General features: G+C 49.9%; 1 protein-coding gene across 1 annotated transcript; it reads left to right on the forward strand.

The window, feature by feature from the left end:
* Window positions 1–9326: 9326 nt before the first annotated feature.
* LOC114032257 lies at window positions 9327–17835 on the forward strand. The gene is made up of 7 exons (XM_027847501.1): window positions 9327–9548; window positions 9735–9994; window positions 12181–12367; window positions 14983–15195; window positions 16610–16689; window positions 17181–17282; window positions 17617–17835. The coding sequence occupies exons 1-7, from the start codon at window positions 9327–9329 to the stop codon at window positions 17789–17791; spliced, it is 1239 nt and encodes a 412-aa protein (XP_027703302.1). The 3' UTR covers window positions 17792–17835.
* The last annotated feature ends 1983 nt before the right edge of the window (window positions 17836–19818 follow it).

The following is a 19818-nucleotide window of genomic DNA, read 5'->3' on the forward strand; positions in this document are numbered from 1 at the left end:
CTCTTCCCTGGTCCTGAAAGCTAAGCCTCTCTTAACAGAGCCAGAGAGCTCATTGCTTGTTTTGGGTTTTTCCCCCCATTGTTCTACTGACTTGTATTGAGCCTACACTTGTCTGCTGAAACCCCAGATCTTTATTTACTACTACTTTCTAACCATGGCTCTTCCATCTTATACTTATGATCTTTTTTGGTACCCAAGTGCAAGATTTTAAATTTCTTCCTATTGAATTTCATCTGAATGAAGCTAGGATTAGAGCCCTGGACCCAAGTTCAAATCCTGCCTTAGACACTAATTTAACTGTGTGACACTAGGCAAGTCACTCAATTTCCCTCAGCCTCAGTTTGCTCATCTGTAAAAAGGGAATAATAATCGCACATCACTCAAAGGGCTATTGTGAGCATCAAATGACATAAAAGGAATTTTGCTAACCTTAGAGAGGTATATTAATGCTAGGTATTACTATCCACCATGTTACTAAATTCAGGTCAGTGCTGTAGTCTGTCCAGATCCTTTTGGACACTGACTCCATCATATATCATATTAGCTGTCTCTCTCAGCTTTATTCCATCTTTGGGTCATCCCTGAGGCACTCTCCTGGAGACCTTCTGCCACACTGACATTGACCATTAACCACCACTTTTGCCACCAAGAGGAAAAATGCACAAGAAGGCTCAAAGAAGGATGATATATCAATACTTTTCTATGGATACTCAACTCTGTTTCCACACCTTCTGAATCACCAGTCCTTTTGACTCCACAAACAGCAATCCAGCTCACCCCCTGCACAGTTATTCATGGCCAGAAGTTGTCTCACCAAGCCTCTAGGTGTTGAGTTGGAACCAGGCAAGGACTGTGAAGTATGCTGTGTATGACTCAAAAGGAAGGACCCTAACACAGGTCCTCATTGGACAGTTCCCCCATTACACCAGCTTTAAGTGTGCCTAGGGTAGATTGGCTCTTGAATATTTTATGCATGTTGCAGTTCTTCTGAAGGGGACTTCACTTTCCCATTATTGCCTCCTGGATTTTGTTATTATTATACAGAAATATTGTTGATTTTTGTGAATTTATTTTGTTACTTGCAACTTTGCTGAGATTATGGTTATTATTGATTATGGTTATTATTAAGCTAATTCTTTAGGATTTAGGATTAAATTAATTCAGATTAATTCAGGATTGCTTAATTTGTAAGCAAGTCATCCTGTCAACAGTAAGTAGGGACAGTTTTGTCTCCTTTTTGCCTATTGTTATGCCTTTAATTTCTTTCTCTTGATTTACTGCTATTTCTATAATTTCTAGAACTATATAAAATAATAGTGGGGAAAGGAGGCATCCTTGCTTTACTCCTGTATTTATTAGAAAAGCTTGTTGTATTTGTCCATTGCATATAGTGCTGGATTTTGGTTTTAGAGAGCTACTTTATTTTTTAAAGTATATTTAAAATACTTCTATGCCTATACTTGTAGGGTTTTTAGCATAAATTAATTTTGTACTGTCAAAGGCTTTTTCTGTATCTATTGCAGCAGTTGTGGTTTGGGATGTTTTTATTTCTAATATGATTAATTATATTGTTTTCCTAATTTTGAACTATCCTCATATCCCTAATAGAATTCCAAACTGATCATAGTGAATGATTTTGGGGATAAATTATTGTGCTCTTTTTTTGCCAGGATTTTATTTCAGGTTTTTCAACTGACATAATTTGTGGTTTTCTTTTTCTTCTTATAGTTACCTTTTCTTTGGTCTACTCTGATTTAAGTACACCTTTCTTCCCCCTCGTCTTATAACCTAGCATCCAGTAACAAAAGCCTCCTTGCTGTTCCGCCCACAGGCCTGTCTATCTCCCAACTCCGAATTTTCCCTGGTTGTTCCCCATACCTGGAACTCTCCATTTTCTGTCTTCCCTGATTTCCTTTAGCTCCGAGCTAAAATTCCACTTTCTGCAGGAAGCCTGTCCTGATTCCACTTAATGCTAGCACCTTCCCTGTGTGAATTTTCTCAGGTACCTTGTGGATTTCTTGTTGTCTCCCCCATTAGATTGGGAGCTCCTTGAGGGCAGGGACTGTCTTTTGCCTTTTTTTTTTTTTACATCTCCAGTGCTTACCACAGTGCCTGACACATAGTAGGTGCTTAGTAAATAAATGCTTAACTTCATTTAACTTGTCTCATGAAAAGAGTTTGGAAGAGTGTGTTCTTTCTCAATTTTTGGTCCTAATTTGTGTAATGTAGGTATTAATTTTCCTTTAAAATTTTAACAGAATGCTCATAAAGACATCTGAACCAGGAGTTTTTCCTTTTGTACTTCTTTCACAGCCAATTCCACATTCTTTCCTGTGATAGTATTACTGACAGCTTCTATTTGGTCTACCGTTAGTACAGCTGTTTTATACTTTTGTAAGTAAACCTCTTTCTTTTGAATTCTCAGTTTTGGGGAGCATATAGATATTTTGAGGTCCATATTAGAGAAGGGGAAGTTGAGGCTAGGGGAGATTTAATGACTTGCCCAAAGGGGTCACACTGATGCCCAGCAGGTGTCAGAAATGGGATTTTCAAACCCAGGTCTTCAGACCCACACAAGCATCACTGGGAGGATTTGAACCCATGACCAGCTTTCTATTTCTCTACTCTTTCACTAGTAATCTCTGATAATTTTCCTTTCTGTCCCCTCCCCCCCTTAATGGTGATCTCTTCTTTATCTTTTCTAGTTCTGATTAGGGTTTATTCTCTTCTTTTCTTGATGAGACTTAGTAATTGTTCATCAATGTTCTCAGTCTTCCAATAACCAGCTCTCTGACTCCATCATCAAACCCCCTCACCTTTTTAAATTTCTGATTGCATTAAGGTCTGCTCTGTTCTTGGTTCTCTTTTTCTGTTTTTAATCAATCAGCTTTTGCAGATGATGAAACCAAGACCCAGAGAGATTAAGTGATTTACTTGTAGCCAAGTTACAAACGCAGGTCCTGATTCCAAGTCCAGAGTTCTTTCCACTATCCCACTCTAAATTAACCTGAATTTAATTTAATCTGAATTTCTAATTTAATCTAAATTCCTCTGTTACCCTGAAGATAACTGTTGTAAGTGACATTTTCATTGAGTGGTTTTCCTGAAATCTAAAACCACAGTTGCTTTGGAGGAAGTGAAAGGAGGGTCTGATGCATCTCGTACCAGTCTAATGTTACTGAGCAGAAAGGGCTCCTTCCCTTGTAGGGTCTGGAGCTCATTCCCAGGCATAGGGCATGTCCCCATTCCCAAGCTGGTGCCTCATGCACATCTGAGCACTTCCAGGCATTTCTGAGAATCGTTCTGTCTTCCACACCTTCCTCCTCTTGTAAGTATCTACCAGAACCAGCACTTCACCCATGCCTTGACTTGGACTCTTCCAACGAAAAGCTGAGTCCCTTCCCCAAAGCCCGGGTCCCACCACATGAGCAACACTGCTGTCCCTTTGACTGTAGTCACCCAGTCATTTGTGTGATTACTTAGCTCTTTTTTTGGTTTCTACTTGGGCCTTTTCTCTAAGGCCATTTGCTTCACTGTATCTTTATTTATTTCATATTTTATTGCCTCACCATCCACAAATATGCAATAGAAAAGTGTCTCTTCACCTATTTTTAACTGTGTTTTCTTTGTGGTCCAGCTTGTGAACACCTGTGCAGAACAAGGACAACTTCTACAGATGTAATGGGGCACATTTGATGGAAAGGACTGTGTTTTCCTTAAGGCCTCAGGCTTTTCAGGGGTTCCTAGGCCAACACTTCCTTAAGACTGTGTAGCTGCCTTCAAGGAGCTCAGAGTCAATGTGGGTGTGGGGGCAGTAACCACAACCAATCCACCCAAAACCATGGCACATGGGAAATGGAGGAGAGGGTCACAGAAGGCTGCCCAGAGCGGGTGGCTTCGGAGCTGAGTCTGGAGAGAGGCCAGGGATTGTGAGATGTGGAAATGAGGAGGAGGGTATTCTAGGTACAAGGGGAGCCCCAGCTGAAAGCTCTCTCTGGACACTGGCATGTACTTGATTCGAGTCTGGATAAATTTGCTGCTGCTGGCCCCAGGGTAACTTCAGAAAATCCCAAAACATTTTATCCGGGGCGAGGAAAGATGTTCAAAGTGGAATTCAGAATTGAGACCTAGATTAACAGTCTGGTAATGAACCATGTCAAGCCAGCTTATGCAAAAAGGTTCCATGCTGGCAAGTTACCTCTCTGCATTTTGAGGGTGTATCCCCAAGTAGCCCTACAGGAATTGTGCTGGTTGGGACTGGGCATGCTGCGGACCACCCTCTGCCCTCGGATGGGGTGCCCGTACTGCTCCCTGATGACAGACAAGTCGACACGCAGGCCAGTGTATTGGAAGCAGAAGGCTTGCATTTTCCAAGGCCAATAGCAAATAAAGGTACAGGGGAAAGGCAAAAGGGGAAGGGCCTCTAGATGAGGCCATCACCTACCAAGCCCTTCTCATTCATCAGAATCTATGCTCTCCTCTCTGACCACGGCCCTCACTCTGGTGCCAGGACTGTGGGAGGAGTCTCCTCACAGCCTCTGCCATGGTCACCTGCATCCAAGCCTCACACAGTCATCTTCCAGACTGGGCTTCCTTCCATGGAGCTTAGGCCATTTTGATCTTCTGCTCTAGGGAACTCAGCGACTCCTGAGGAAAGTTGGGTCTGGCATTCAGGGCCCTCTCCCTGCTGACATCTGCTTTTCTGCCTCATGGCACTCCTCTGTTCACCAATGAAACTGGACAATTCTGTGTCCGCTCAACAGGCCCAGTGTCCCTCAGGCTCTACCTGGACAATCTCCCACACCCATACTTGGCCCTCACAGAAGCACAGGAGCTACAGAACCAGAAAGGATTTTAAAGAACGCTGAGTTCTCTGGCTCTCCAGCTGTGGCCAGGGAGCACCTTGGGATGCTGAAATCTTCAAGGCAAACACAGCAATATGAACCATGAGGTATTTCATTTAGCCTAGGGGTCAGTGAAAAAAATCATTGGGACGCCAAGGGTGCCATGAACTGAGAAAATCTGGGAGCCCCCGATCAAGTCTACCTCCTCATTTCCCCTCCCCCAATGGTCTTTTTCTTATCATGAACTTGAAAAATATCAACAAACTTGAACATTTTTATAAATAACAAAGGACAGGAAAAGAGGATTGTCTATGAAACCTCGATGGGAGAAATATCACCTCTCTGAATTCATGTGGTGGGTAGCTGCTGCCAAATATATATTCGCACTATATAGAAATTATGGAGGCAAAAACCCAGACTTTATTATTATGCACAAGCATAGGTTCAGGCTTCAAAGAAACCAGAAACAATCATGGGGATTCTGACACAGCTTCTTCTGGGCAAAATTCCATCTGAGTAACAGTGAAATAATCCTTTTACCTACTGCAATCTTCTACATTCCTCTTAGATCATAAAAGCTAGAGAAGACAGAGCCATAAGCCAATACTCCCGTCAATGTCATAAAAGCTGAACAAACTTAGTTAAGTAGTCATAATCTTACATATCCCCATATGGAAACAAACTCTATAGGGAAACTGAGTCAGGTTCCAGCTCAAACTCCCTTTAGAGGTTTCAAAAATAGGATGATTGAGGAGGAGGATTTACTTGTCTCCAAGGAGTCAGGGACAGTCGAGATTTCTCCTCTGCCTTCTTATCTAAGGAATGCTAAAGGCTCTAAGTAAATTTTTATATCCCATGGGACTGGCTTTGGTCAGGTGATAATAATTTATGATTAATAAATATAAAATAATACATATTAACCAAAAATGTAAGGGGAATAAAATGAAATAAAATTTTTCTATAACCAAGCTGTGGAATCTCTATTGCCTACAACTTTAAAAACTGTATATTAAATTAAGCATGGTAGCTGCCCTCACTTGTGTCCCCTTACCAGCTTTCCTCAGCCTTTTTTCTGGGTGTTTTAAAATATTTCATTGACAGTCTTTTCTTTCTTTGCTTTTCTTTTTTTTCCCATCCCTATCACTCTTCCCCGCCTCCCTCCCCCTCTAAAAAGGTTCCCTTGTAACCAATAAGTTTAGCCAAACAAAACCAATCCCATGCTGGCCATGCCTGAAAAGGAATGCCTCATTTTGCACCTTTGGTCCATCACCAAGAAGGAGGCAGGCTTCAGATTCCTACGACTGATAGTTGTTGGGGTGACCATGCCATAGTTACTGTTTATTTGGGGTCAATAACCATTGGCAGGGCCACAGAGGTTGGGTCACTGTAACCACTCCCTTCTCCACTAAAATCCCTCTCGGTTCCATACCCAGGTTACTCGCCTGAACCTATGCTTGTGCATAATGATAAAGTCTGGGTTTTTACCTCCATAATTTCTACGTAGTGGTGAATATTCACTATTCCTGTGTAACCGAAAAGGAGAGGAATATGAGAGAGGTGTACATAAAATCGTTCAGACTTGGTAACTGACCGGATATATGGAATGAGGGAGAGTGGGCAGTTGTGAGGGACCATGTTATGAACCTACATAACTGGAAAGACAGTGATGGACAGAAAGTATTAGTTCTGATGAAAAGGGAGTGTGGGGGGAAAGTCGATGACTTCTCGTTTGGCTGAAGACAGTCTGAGATGTCTACGGGATATTCATTCCAAAATATCTAAGAGGCAGTTGGTGTTTGGGTAATAGGGTCCAGGAGAGAGAAGGCTAGATATAGATCTGGGCATCATCAGTGTAAGGATGATTTCACCCAGTGCCCGGTACATAGTAGCCATTTAAGAAGACAGCCCAAGGCAGAGCCCCATCTCACACTGCTCGGCTGGTGGATATGACTCCGCTGAAGATCCAGAGAAGGAGCCGTCAGGTAGATAGAAAGGAGGGGTCACAGACAGGTAGGAAGAGGAGACAGTGGTGTCACAAAAACCTCGAGAGAAAAGAGGATGGAGGAAAGGGGCATCACCAGTGTCTAAGGCTGCAGAGAGGTCAAGATCGATGAGGAGTGAGAAAAGGCCGTCGGATTTGGCAGTTAAGAGACCACTGGTCACTTCGGACAGAGAAGTTTCAGAACAACCATTTCCAAGGCTTGAGAATCGTGAGAGAGGTGGCGGGATTTGGGTGTGAAAGGGACGGGAGATGTTTATTGGAAGACAGCTGGAGAGAATGGGTGAACAGGTTAACAAGCATCTCCTAAGGGCCCGCTAGGTACCAGGCCCTGCGCCCAGCGCTGGGGATTCAAAGAAAGGCAGCCGACAGTGCCTGCCCTCCAGGGGCTTCCAGTCTAACCCCATGAGAACCACGGTCCGCACAGCCTGGTGGAAGGGAAGGCACCCGCAGGGTCAGGGAGCCGGCGGGCATGGTTTTCAGGGCGGTGAGGACGGGGCTTGTGTGCAGGCAGCAGGGATGGAGCGGGGATGATTGTGGCACCGTCGGGGGAGGAGGAGGAGGAGGGATCCGGGGCAGGTCTCGAAGCAAAGAGCCCGGAGCGCCGCCCAGCTTGGCGGCTCGTCACGCGGGTGACTCGGGCTGCCCTGCCCTCTCGGACCGCCCTGCCCTCTCGGACCGCATCGGCTCGTTGACAGAGACAGCTTGGCCCCCTCGCAGCTCCGCCTAGGCTCTAAGAGCTAGCTGTAAGCTCCAGGAAGGCAGGACCCCGGCGTCCCCTCGGGCTTCCCCCGGGGCAAGCGGAGCCGCTCGGTCCGCGCTCCACATCCACCCCGCCCGGGATGGAAATGACCTTAATTGGAAGTCTTCCGGGGAGCCCCGCCCCTCCTCTGCCTAAGGCCCACCTTGAAGGGGCGGGGCGAGAACGCCGCTCGGACCTCCGAGGCATTGTCTCGTGGCCGCCCCGCGCTCTGATTGGGCCTGCGCCGTCACGTGGGCAGGGACTCGAGCAGGATTGGCCGGAGTCCTGAGGGGCACTTCTGGGGCCAGGACGAGTGGGAAATTCAGGCCGTGACCGTCTCCGTGGAAACACAGGCCTCCCCTGCTGCAGTGGGCGCCCGAGCCGGTGCGTGCTGACCTCGAAGTGGCCCCGCCCCCTCCCTCTGTCCTCTGCCCCCATAAGGAAGAGCCCCGTCCCCTGGTCCTCCTTCCCTTCCCAACCTTGAATACGAAAGGCCCCGCCCCGTTCCTCCTTCTTCCCTCCCCTCCCCCAGAGGCCCCGCCCTTCCTCTGTTCTTTCTTCTCTCGCGCTCTTCCCTCCATAAGAGCCCCACCCCTCCCGGGGAGAGGCCCCGCCCCTTGTCCGTCCTCCCTCCCGCTCTCTTCCCCTCACACCCACCCCGCCCTTCCTCCCTCCCCTTCCAAGAACGAAGCGCCCTCCAGAAGGCCCGCCCCTTCCCCACCTTCAGAGTCTCCGCAAGGAGAGAGCCCCGCCTCTTCCTCCCCTCCCATCCCTCCTCATGGTGGCCCCGCCCTTCCTCCCCTCCCCTTCTCTCTCCTCCCCCCTCTCCCCGGGGTTCCCTGGCTTCTCCCCGTCCCCCCACCCTCCCTCCTCCTCCTCCTCCTCCCCGGCCACCTTCTCCCCCTCCACCCTGGCCTTCGTGCCCTCGTCCTCCACGGCCCTGACTTTCACGCCGGCCACCCGGTCCCCCTCCACGATGAACTTCGCCCCGGCCGCCCCGTCCCCCTCCTCCCTGTCCTTCCGCCTGGCCGCCTTCCCCTCGGCCCCGCCCCCGCCCTCCCTGCGCCCCACCCCCCTCTCCTCCTGCTCCTCGATGCAGGCCCTGGTCCCCACGATCGTGGTGCCGGCCCCCGACTCCACCTCGGCCACCCCCTCCTCCTCCTCGCTGACCTTCGCCCCCGCCTCGCTGTCCCCGTCCTCGCAGTCCTTCGGGCCGGCCCCGCCCACCGCGGCCCCGCCCCGCTCCCCGGCCTCGTCGCTGGCGCTGTCGCCGGCCTTCTCGTCCTCCGGCCTGTTCGGCCGCCCCTCGGCCCTGCCGTCCCCGCCCTTCCTGGCGGCCCCGCCGTCCCCGCGCTGCCGCCGGGCCCCGTCGCCCGCCCTGCTGAGGCCGGCCTCGCCGCCGCCCTCGGCCTCGTCCCCGCCGCCCTCGCCCCGGCCCTCAGTGCCGCTCCGGCCCGTGACCCCCTGCCGTCCCCGCCCCTTCTCCGCGCTGCCCCCGCCCCTGGGATCCCGCCCCTTCTCGCTGCTGCCCCGCCCCCTACCTTCGGCCCCGCCCCGTCCCTGTTCCCTCCGCCTCCCGCCCCCCGGGTCCGCCCCACGCCCTCCTCCTCCGCCCAGTCCCTGGCCAGCGGCTCCGCCCCCCGGGTCCGCCCCGCCTCCCGGCGCCGGCCCCGCCCCTCGGCCCCGCCCCGTCCCTGAGCCCCTGGCCGGCGGCGCGCCTGCGTGTCGCCACAGGGCGGGGATGGAGGTCCTGGACGAGTTCGACTGGGAGCACCCCATGACCTTGACGTTCTGCGAGCCCATCTCGGAGGAAGCCTTCGAGCGGCAGGCCGTGTCGTACACGGAGCGCTCCCTGCGCCGCCTCTTCCGCAGCATGGACCGCAACCCGGCGCTGGGGGAGCGCGTGGTGCGCAAGTGGAAGCAGGAGGAGCGCGAGCGTCGCGGCCTCATCTCCTTCCTCACGGTGGGGGCATGGGGGGCGGGGGGGTCGGCGGCCCCTCCTTCCCCTCCCCCCCCGCCGCCTGGGAGGCGGGCCCCCCAGGACTGGGAGTCCGGGCCCTGGGATCCCCCCAGCATCAGCATCAGCCCCGGCCCCGCCCCCTCCCTGGTCTCCCAGCTCATCCCCTCCCTCTCCTCCACGCCGTCCCAGGGCAGGTTCTTCCAAGCCCTCCAGGGAGACCTCAATCACTACAATAACGTGGGCGCCTCGGAGCTTCATCAGAGGCTGGATCATCTGAAGAAGAAGATGCAGAAGTTAAACAGCTATGCCCAAGGTGATGGCACCAGGCCCCCGACATGGGGGAGGGGCAGGGTGGGCCTAGCTGGAGGCCCCCTGCCCCTCCCCCGACTGGTACTCCAGGGGGATCGGACCACGAAGTGGGAGGGAGGGGCCAGGGAATTCCCTAGGCCGTGAGCTCTCACGTTTGGAAAGGACTTGGAGGCCAACTTGTCTGACTTTTGCCCCAGCGCTAGACCCGACGAGTAGTTCTCTAGCCTTCCTTGAATACCTTTGAATGGGAGCTTTGCGATGGCCAGCAACGGTGGATGACCTAGGTTTGTGAAGAAGGATCACAGGATTGCAAATTTTAGAACTGGGAGAGAAGGCTGTTCATCTACTCCAACCCTTCATTTTACTGATGAGAAAATTTATGACTGCTTTCAGATAAGGATACCTGTGACTGTAAGTCTGGGTCCAGACTCAGAAAATGTGGGTGTTCATCCTGACTTTGCTGTGACCCTAGTCAAGCTATAGAAGGGGATGGATGACTGTTGAGGTACGGCTTGGACTAAATGACCCCTCCTGGATCCCCCTCAGGGATTCCATGAATGTGAATAGAAAGTACTCTGTAAGCCACATGGTGCTGTATAAATTTGAATTGCTAGTGTGATTGATTTTCCAAGAATTGGTTTGGTAGTGTATTTCTGAGCTGGTTAAATTTGGGATCCTGGGATTCTAATAAATTTGGGGACCCCGACTAGTGAAAGATCATGAGAAGAATTTAATATAGACCAGAACAGAGGTGAAGGAATTTTTTTTAGAGGCTAAAAGTCACTCCAAGGATTCCTTGTCAGGCTGTAGAATGTTAGAGAACATGGATATTATATGTGTAGCTAATTCACCATTGGTGGAGCTGTGAATTGTTTCAACCCTTGTGGAAGCAATTCAGAACTATATTGAAAAATTTACTAGACCATAAATACCTTCTGACATAGAGGTACTGCTACTAGCTACCTGGCTCCTAGGAGGTCCATAACAGAGGAAAGGTCCCATATATACAGAAATACTTGGCGCAGCTAAGTGGCACAGGAGATAGAGCACCAGCCCTGGAGTCAGGAGGACCTGAGTTCAAATCTGGTCTCAGACACTTACTAGCTCTGCGACCCTGGACAAGTCACTTAACCCCATTGCCCAAAAGAAAAAAGAAAAGAAAAGAAATACTTGTACCACTTCTTGTGGAAGCCAGAACTTGGAAACAGTGGGTGCTCACTGGTCAGGGGATGGTATTGTGGTGGAAGATGATTGCACTGTAAAAAATGGTGACTCTGAAGAGTGTTGTAGAACCCGGGGATACTTGTTTGAAGGAAGTAGACCTAGAAGAACAATTACACAGTGGCTACAGTAATGTAAAAGAAAACCTTGAATGACGTTAGAAGTGAGATCTCTGCTGTGATCAGTCATGACTTCGGAGGGGAACGAATGGTGAATCGGGCTGCCCTTGAACAAGACGGGGTGACAGAACGAAGCCTTTTCGGTTTGACAGGGTCGCGGGGTGTGTGTGTGTGTGTGTGTGTGTGTGTGTGTGTGCTTTTTTGTTCTAGTTACCCTTGTTACCTCTACTTTGTTACAAAGGAAGGCCCTATCATTGGGAAGGGACAACGATGTGGCAAAACATGAGTAGCGCAATTCAAAAAAGAAACAATCTATGTACTGGAGTAAAAGTGGGCAAGGACGCGGGTCCTAAAGATCAATATTTGGGCTGCAGTTGCCTCTGGGAAACTTCCCATTGGCAGTGTTTTCAGTGACACCATGATTTTCCAGCTTTTGAACACCAGTTTCTTCTGGTGATGCCCTGGGGCTGTGACTCATGGAATACTAGAATCTCTGAAGAAGGAAGACTGAATTCTCCCCACCCCCCACCCAAGGGTGATGGAGAGATATATGGTGGCACCAGTGGAGAACCCAAGCGCTCAAGAAGCATCAGAAAAGATGTCCAAAAGGAGTTGGGCCAGTCAGATGGCAAGATGGAAGAATAGCGATGGATGCCCCATGTATTACATGACTTCCTAGGTCAAGACGAGACCCTGAAGGAAGCCTCCGAGCAAGTAGGGCAGATGCCCAATGGAGAGCTTATGGGAAGACATGGCCTAAAAGGGGACAAGCCTTTATTAAGTGCCTCCTGGGTTTCAGGCCCCATGCGAAGTGCTTTACAACAACCCTGGAAGGCAGGTGTTGTTATTATCTCCATTTTACAGTTGAGGCAGGCAGAAGCGAAGTGACTTACCAAGGGTCACCCAGTTAGTGCCTAAAGTTGAGTTTGAACTCAGACCATGTTGACTCCACAAAGGCCCGTGCTCTGTGCGTTGCCTCCCGCCAGCTGCCGTAGGATGGGCTCAGATCTGCATCCTGGGAAGAGAGTCTACACTGAAGCTCCCCCAGCCCCCCGAGGTATAAGTGCCCTTGGACAGGGGATTTCACCCTCCAGAGGCCAGACTGTTACTTTGACAATCGGTGGTGGTCATCCACCCTCTGCCTCAGGGAGCAGTTGTGAAGAAAGCACCCCGGTAAATGGGAGGAAGAGGTGCGGAGTTCTCTCACCCTAAACATTTCGTATTCCTTTCCTACTCTGGGTCCTTGTCTCAGCCAGCGCTTCCCAAACTGTACTGCAGGCTGCCAAGCGTCTACACATTCTACCTGGGGCACTTTTCCCCATCTTGGTGACTCCACAGAGGGCCTGGGGCACTAGTCCATGAGAAAGCAGTAGCCAGGGCTTGGGAGAGCAGGATGAAACGAGGTTATTTTAAGTCTGGTTTTAACAAGTCTGGATGGTTGGTAGGAGAAGTTTAGCAAACCTATAAAAATCAGTTGTGGAGCGCCCCCAAGTCTGAATGGGAAACACCAGCTCAAGCCTTCCGACCTTCTTCCTCAGCTCATCCATCTGCTCTGTGCTCCAGCCATCACTTTTCCTCCCTGAGGATGCTCTATGGCCTGTCTCTCTGCTTTTGTCCTGGCAGTCGGTCTTCTTGGCCGCGGCAGCGCTCTCCCTCCTCATCTTGGCTTCTTAGAATCCCGATTTCCTTGAAACTGAGCTCAAAAGCCATTTTCGGAAGGAGGCTTTTTCTTAATCTGTCTGTCCCACCCTCAACAGCTGCTAGTGACTTCTAGGGTTACCTTCCATTTCCTTTGTATAAATCTTTTTTGTGCCTATTAATGTACATATCTCCATCATTAGAATGGGAGCTTCTTGAGGGCAAGAACTTTTTTTTCTATCAGCCAATAAATGTTTATTAAGTGCCTACTATGTACTAGGCCTTGCTCTAAGTGAGGGAGATATAAAGAAAAGCAAAAGACAGTCCCTACTTTGAAGGAGTTCACAGTCTGATGGGGGAGACAACATGAGAACTACATACAAACAAACCGTATTCCAGATGAATTAAAAAATAAGCAGAGGCAAGGCCATGTAATTAAGGGACACTGAAATAAGCTTCCCATAGAAGGTGGGATTTTAGCTGGGACTCCAAGGAATCCAGGAGGCGGAGATGAGGAGGGAGAACATTCCAGGAGTGGGGGATAGCCAATGAAAATTCATGGAGTCGGGAGATGGAGTGTCTTGTCAGGAGGCCAGTTTCAAGGGGTTGCAGACTATGTTGTAGGATATAAGATAACAGAAGACCAGAAAGGCACAGCGGGGCGGGTTATGAAGAGCTTTGAATGGCAAACAGGATTTTATATTTAATCCTGGAGGTGATTTGGAGCCGCTGGAATTTATTGAGTAGCATTCCCAGCACTTAGCACAATTCCTGGTGTCTAGTAATGCTAATAAATGCTGCTAGATTGGTTGAGCCCTGTCTGGAGCAGAAATTCCCCACACGTTGACCTGTATGAATCACATGGAGGGCTCTTTGAGAGACAGCACCTCATCTGCTGATCTGCAGTGAGGAGATAGATCTTCCTGAGAGTCAGAAACATGCAAGATTGCCCCAGAGATGACCACTGACCCAGGATAAGGGAGCTGGTTGGAACAGAGGCTGATGCTAACTTTGTCCCCTGTAATGCAGACTAGCTTTTCAGGAGGTGATCCTTACCAGGTGGACACTGATGAAGGAGGGCTGCCCTGCAGGTTGATAGGTGGGATGAAAAACCAGGGTCCCAAATCGTTAAAATCCTGGAAAAATCAGTCCGTTTTATTCGATCATTAGTCTGTGTTCCCAGGGTTATAGAAATCGACACTTCCTCAGCATCTGCTTATCCTAATTCACTTTTCTGCCACTCTCCAAGATTTACAAAATGTTTTCTTCAAAATCCTTGCACAGACTCTTCCTATGAATCCCAGGTAAGCAAGGGGAGACTCTTGAGAGAGATTAAATGGCAGGGTCGGGATTTGAACCCAAGTCTATTGAATGGAAGACCTGTCTGAACACCATTTAGATGAGCACTGTATGCTAAAAGGCTGCAAGTGTCTCACCCCCTACCCTGCACTAGATATTCTTCACAAAGGACGAAAGGACTACCACCTTCAGGTATTTGAAGGGCTGTCAGATGGGAAAGGCATTAACCCCTGTAGCAAAAACTAGAGGGAGTAGGCAGAAACTACAGTGAAGCAGAGTATACCAAGATGAAAGGGAAAAACTTTCAGGGTTGCCCCCGAAGGAATAGGCTGTTCCTTAGGTCGATGTGAATTCCTATGCAATTGAAGTCTTCAGAGCAGAGGCTGAGCACTTCTTGATGAAGCGTAGGCTAGACCAGAGCTTCCAAGGTCCCTTCCAAGCTGAGATTCTGTGATCCTTTGGGGGCGTACAGGGGACCCAGGCGAATAATGGAGGAGGGGTTATTCTTGAGGGCAGAACCAGGAGCAGTCAGCAGAAGTTTCAGAGGCAAACCTGGGCATATCGTAATGATGAACTCCTTCACTATGAGAGCTATTCTGAAGTTAGAATGGGTTGCCCTGGGTGGTAGTGAGTTCCCCTCCCCAAGAAGTCTTCAGGTAGAGGGTGGAAAACCACTGGTTGAAGATTTCTTCTCAAGTATAGTCGGACCGGCTTTAGAACTCTAAGGTCCTTTCCAACTCTGAGATTCTGTGACCTCAGAGATTCCCTCCAACTCTATTATTCAAGGAGCCTGTAAGTCTATAAGGGCCCCAGGGCTGAAGCTGAAGATTAGCTCTGGGCCTCTCTTTCAGGCTACAAAATGCTTACTCGAGTGGTTGTCTGTCACAGACGCAAGGCAGAAGAGAAGGAAGAGGGGGACCTATAGACTAGATCATTCCCCTTCCACGGTGGGCAGCGTCTTGTCCCGATCACCAGTTGCCACGACCGTTTCCACCCGGTCAGCCATTCCAGTCACATACACGCCCAGAGTCTTTGGTCCTTTCCCTCCTCTCTCGGATGAACAGGTTTGTTTCCATTTTTCTCTGCTTTTATTCTTTGCTAGGGGCAGAATCAGAATCCATAAAGATCGTGGCAGTGTAGAGCAGTGGGCCAAATAAAATTACATGTGATAGGCATAAATGCAAAAGCCCTGCACTTGGGTCCAAAAAATCAACTGCACAAATATGACCAGGCCAGTGAAAAATGTGGGTGGAAGTCTTAGTGGTTTAAAAGTATACTATGGGGGCAGCTAGGTGGTGCAGTGGATAGAACTCCAGCCTTGGAGTCAGGAGAACCTGAGTTCAAATTCAGCCTCAGACACACAACACTTACTAGCTGTGTGACCCCGGGCAAGTCACTTAACCTCGATTGCCCATCAAAAACAGCAAAAAAAAAAAAAAAAAAGTATACTATGAGTTAGTCCTAACAGAAAAGCTCAAATGTGAGCCTGAACTTTCTCAGTAGAGGCATTGTGTCCAGGCCAAGAGTGGTGATGGCCACTCTGTCTTCTGACTTGGTCAGACTGCATCATGGAAGATGATGTTCATTTCTGGGGACCACATTTTAAGAGGGACGCTGAGAAACTGCAGTGCGTCCAGAGGAAAACCTTCAGCATAGTAAGAGGCTTGGGGATATTTAATCTGGAGAGGAAAAAGTTTAGGGGGGCACTCCTGAAGGGCTTTTACATGGAAGAAATACTAGAATCGTTGATCTTGGTCCTGAAAGGGCAGCAGTAGAAGCCAAGGAATTATAGAGCCACAGATTTAGGTTTGCCGTGAGAAAAAAATTCCTGAGCTCTCTGCAAGTGGAACGGGCTGCCTTGGAAGGGAATGAGTTTCCTGTCACTGGAGGTATTCCTGAGGAGATTCACTTGAGTAGGAACTTGACAGGACTTCTGCTCCAGTGCAGGTTGGCCTAGTTGGCGTCTGATGTTCCTTCTAGCTTGGAAATCCCCTGGTTCCCTTACTTCACCCCAACTGTTGGCTGTGGGAAAAGGCCAAAGAACCAGGGGAGTCCCAAGTGACTTGCCCAGAGGCATGCCCTTTGCAGGGGTACTTGCTGGGCTGCGCACTGGGGGCGAGTTCAGCATCTGATCCCAGCAGGAGAGGCTGTCAGCATTGGCTTAGGAGTGTCCCAGCTCAGGACCATATAACCAGAAGGGACGTGAGAGGCCATGGAGCCCATTGCTGTACTTTTTCAGATGAAACCAAGACGAGCAGAACCAAGTCAGTGGCAGAAAGAGGCTGTGTATCCAGCATCTCTTCTGGGGGGGGGGGGGGCGGCGGCAGCGCTTTTCTTAACCTCCCTTTTGTCTCTCCTTGATTCCTTTCCTGCTCGATGAAACTAATTAGGCAAAGCCTCTTATTTGGAACAATCCAATCAGTCAATAAACAGTGCTAGAAGGACCACGAAGGGCAGGAAATCTCTTTGTTTCAACAGACAGAGACATTGGCTGGTCCCAACTCCGAAGTGAAGGTCATGCAGCTAAACTGGACAGGACTGTCAGCAGCCCCCAAGAGGTAGAGGCAGGCGGGAGCCCAGCGCCCTGGAAATAGGCAAGGGACAGTGGGGGACGAGACAGGACCAAGCACTGCTTCTGAGGAACTTCTGGGCTGAATTGAACTAACATCATCAGAGCTGGGAGGGGCCTCGGATCAGGGAATAGAGAATGTCAGAGCAAGAAGGAACTTTAGAACGTGGACTGTCAGAATTAGGAGGGATCACAGAACATAGTATGTCAGCGCTGGGAGAGCCTTGAAAGCAGAGGATGTTGGGGCTGGGAGGGCCCTGAGAACAGGGAATGTCAGAAGTTAAAGCCAACTTTATCATCTAGTCTAATCCCCTTGTTTGACGTGTGGGGAAACTGTGACCCAGTGAGGAGAAGGGCCTCGCCCAAGGCCGCAACCAATGGCAGAGACAGGATAGGGAAGGAAGAGAGAGGAGGGAGGGTCAGGCTCAGCTGGGGTGCTTGAGGCTTTTTCCAGTTCCCTTGTCTCCGGTCTTTCAACAGAATCGTTGATCTGACTCCTCTGGTGCTTAACCCTGGTGGTTTTAATTCTTCTCGGCTCTCTGGAAACCCTGCCCACAAGCTCCAATGCCCCGGCTTTCCCTGGTAAGCCCGTCTCAGGTTGTAGGGCCAAGCCAGAGAGAGGCCCCTGGTGACAGAGCCCCCGAGACCTGTGTGTCATGCTGGGCAGGACCCACAGCCATGTATTTCCTAGAATTTAGAGTCTCAGCTCCTTAGGTGGAAGGCCGCCTCTGGCCCTCCCTTGCTGCATCCCCCAGGGGGCTCCCTCCAGGGGTCAGCTGAAGCCTTTTAGTAATAGGATGCTCCCTACTACGTGAGGCAGCCTGAGCACTGCCTGGCCTTCCTCCCTCCACCTTCCAGCCCAGTCCAGCCTTCTGGGCCTGGACCCCATGCTAAATGGTGGCCCCCATCCGAGCAGGTCTTCAGCCTTGGGTCCGACCGTCGATCCTGAGGGCTCGGCTCCGACAGTGGGGAACGCCTCTGTCTTCACCCCACCTGTGCTGCTCAAGTTCCAGCCAGTGCAGAGGCCTCAGGAGGATCCAGACAGTGACCAGGAGAGCAAGAGTTTGGATTCTCCCAGCAGTGCCCCGTAATAACATCCCTTTATCACTCTGAACTCAAGAATGAATAAAGCTCCCTGTGGAAAATGCCGCCCATCTTTGGTGCCTCGCTTCAGAAGGGCAGATTCGGCACCTTGGGGCTCACTCCCTGCAGCCCAGGCGTGAGGGGGCACTCTGAAAACATCCCAGGGAGGGGTAGAGTGGCCAGAACTCTGCAGTCAGGGGTCTGGGGCTCAGGCTTTCCCCTAACCCTAAATGTGCTCCTCACTTCACTTTACTGGGCCTCAGTTTCCTCATCTGTCAAGTATACGTGTGGGTGATTGGAGGGGTGTGGGACATGGGAGGAGCCAACCCCTTGAGAACTGGGGCAGGGGCCAAGTTTTGTTGGGGTCTGACTGTCTGATGGAGCCCTTTGGTGACCTTGCTGACCCCACAGGGCTCTTACAGCTCTAAATCTGGGGTTTCCTCTTTGAGGAAGAACCACCCACTCAAGATGCCCAAAAGGAGCATCAGCTTCCACTGTTGATATCGCTTTTGTTGTGTCGAGCGTGTGGCCCCACTCACAGCTTTCCTCTGGACTTGCAGTTAGGGGAGAGGAGATCCCTACCTGCCACCAGTGGTAGCCCATGACTCAGGAGTATTAAGTATTAGCAATGGCTCAGGATGCCTGTTTCAGCTAAAATTATAGTCTCCCGATGTGTTAACCACAATAGGAGAAAGGAATTTCTTAATAGGATAGGTTGTAAATTCAATAAGATAAGAGAATGTCCAGGTGTCAATCGAAATTATAGATCAAAGATGTCTGTGTTTCTTTTATCATTAACATGACATAACATAAGAAAACATAAGAAAAGTCTCATTATTCAAGATAATGTTCAAGGTCAAGACACCTTGTCCTTGGTAGTCATAAACAGAAGAACCCTCCTGATCAGTTTCATCCAGCCTTGCAGTTGCCGACACAGGAAGGGGCATTTTGGGTTCATTCAGAAAGTAAAGCAAAGCACACCTGCTATGCTAGAGCACGCAAGGCATTACTGTAGGGTAAGCTCAGAGTGCTACAAAACACCTCTCCTGATTGGCCAGTCCAGATTTTAGGCCTTTCTCAGGCGATGGGGGTTCAAAATGGTTTGGGGAGGGGTCCACAAAAGAAAGGCAAAAACAGTCCCTGGCCTCAAGGAGCTCACTGTTTAATGGGAGAGACAATAGTCAAACAACTATGTACAAAACAAGCAGCAGACAGGATGAATTGGAGGTAAGGAAGGAAGGCATTTGCCTTCAGGGGATGGGGAAGCCAGGAGGCAGAGGTGAGGAAGTAGATAAGTCCTGGCATGGGGTGAAAAAGGTATGGAGTCTGGAAATGGAGTGTCTTGTTCAAGGAATGGAATGGAGGGTGGTGTCGCTAGATTGCAGAGTATGTAGGGGCAGGAGCGGGGTGAGTAAAGGTGTAAGAAGACAGGAAAGGTAGGACAAGGTTAGGAAGGGCTTTGAAGGCCAACCAGAGCATTTTGTATTTGATCCTGGAGGCCACAGGGAGTTAAGGGGATGACATGGTCAGACCTGCTCTTCAGGAAAATCACTTTAACAGGAATAGAAGACGGGCTGGAGTAGGGAGAGGCTGGAGGCAGGCAGGCAGACCTACCTGGAGGCTATGACGATAGTCCAGGTGGGAGGTGATAAGGCCCTGCAGGATCATTGTATTGGTCAGAGTAGCTAAGTCTCTCACAATTGATCACTGTTGGATGGTGGAAATATTAAGAGCTCATTGGTGCCAGGAGAGGCAGCCATGCCTGCAGTCCTGGTGGGACACTCTCCCTCCGGAGTTTTTGAGCTTCAGTGGGTTTAAAGCAATCAGCTGTCCACACCAAGTCTGACACCAATATGGTGAGCCCCAGGAGTGAAGGACCAGTCTGCCTCCAGAGGGGCAAACAAGCCCAGTTCAGAAAAAAGGGATGGATTAAAGCTTCCATGCTGCTGCTGAGTGGCCACTGAGACAAAGACCTAGACAGAGAGACGGAGACCAGACAGAGACCTAGACAGAGACTAGACAGAGATGTAGACAG

Source organism: Vombatus ursinus, unplaced genomic scaffold, assembly GCF_900497805.2.
Source record: "Vombatus ursinus unplaced genomic scaffold, bare-nosed wombat genome assembly UNPS02015411.1, whole genome shotgun sequence".
NCBI lineage: Eukaryota > Metazoa > Chordata > Mammalia > Diprotodontia > Vombatidae > Vombatus > Vombatus ursinus.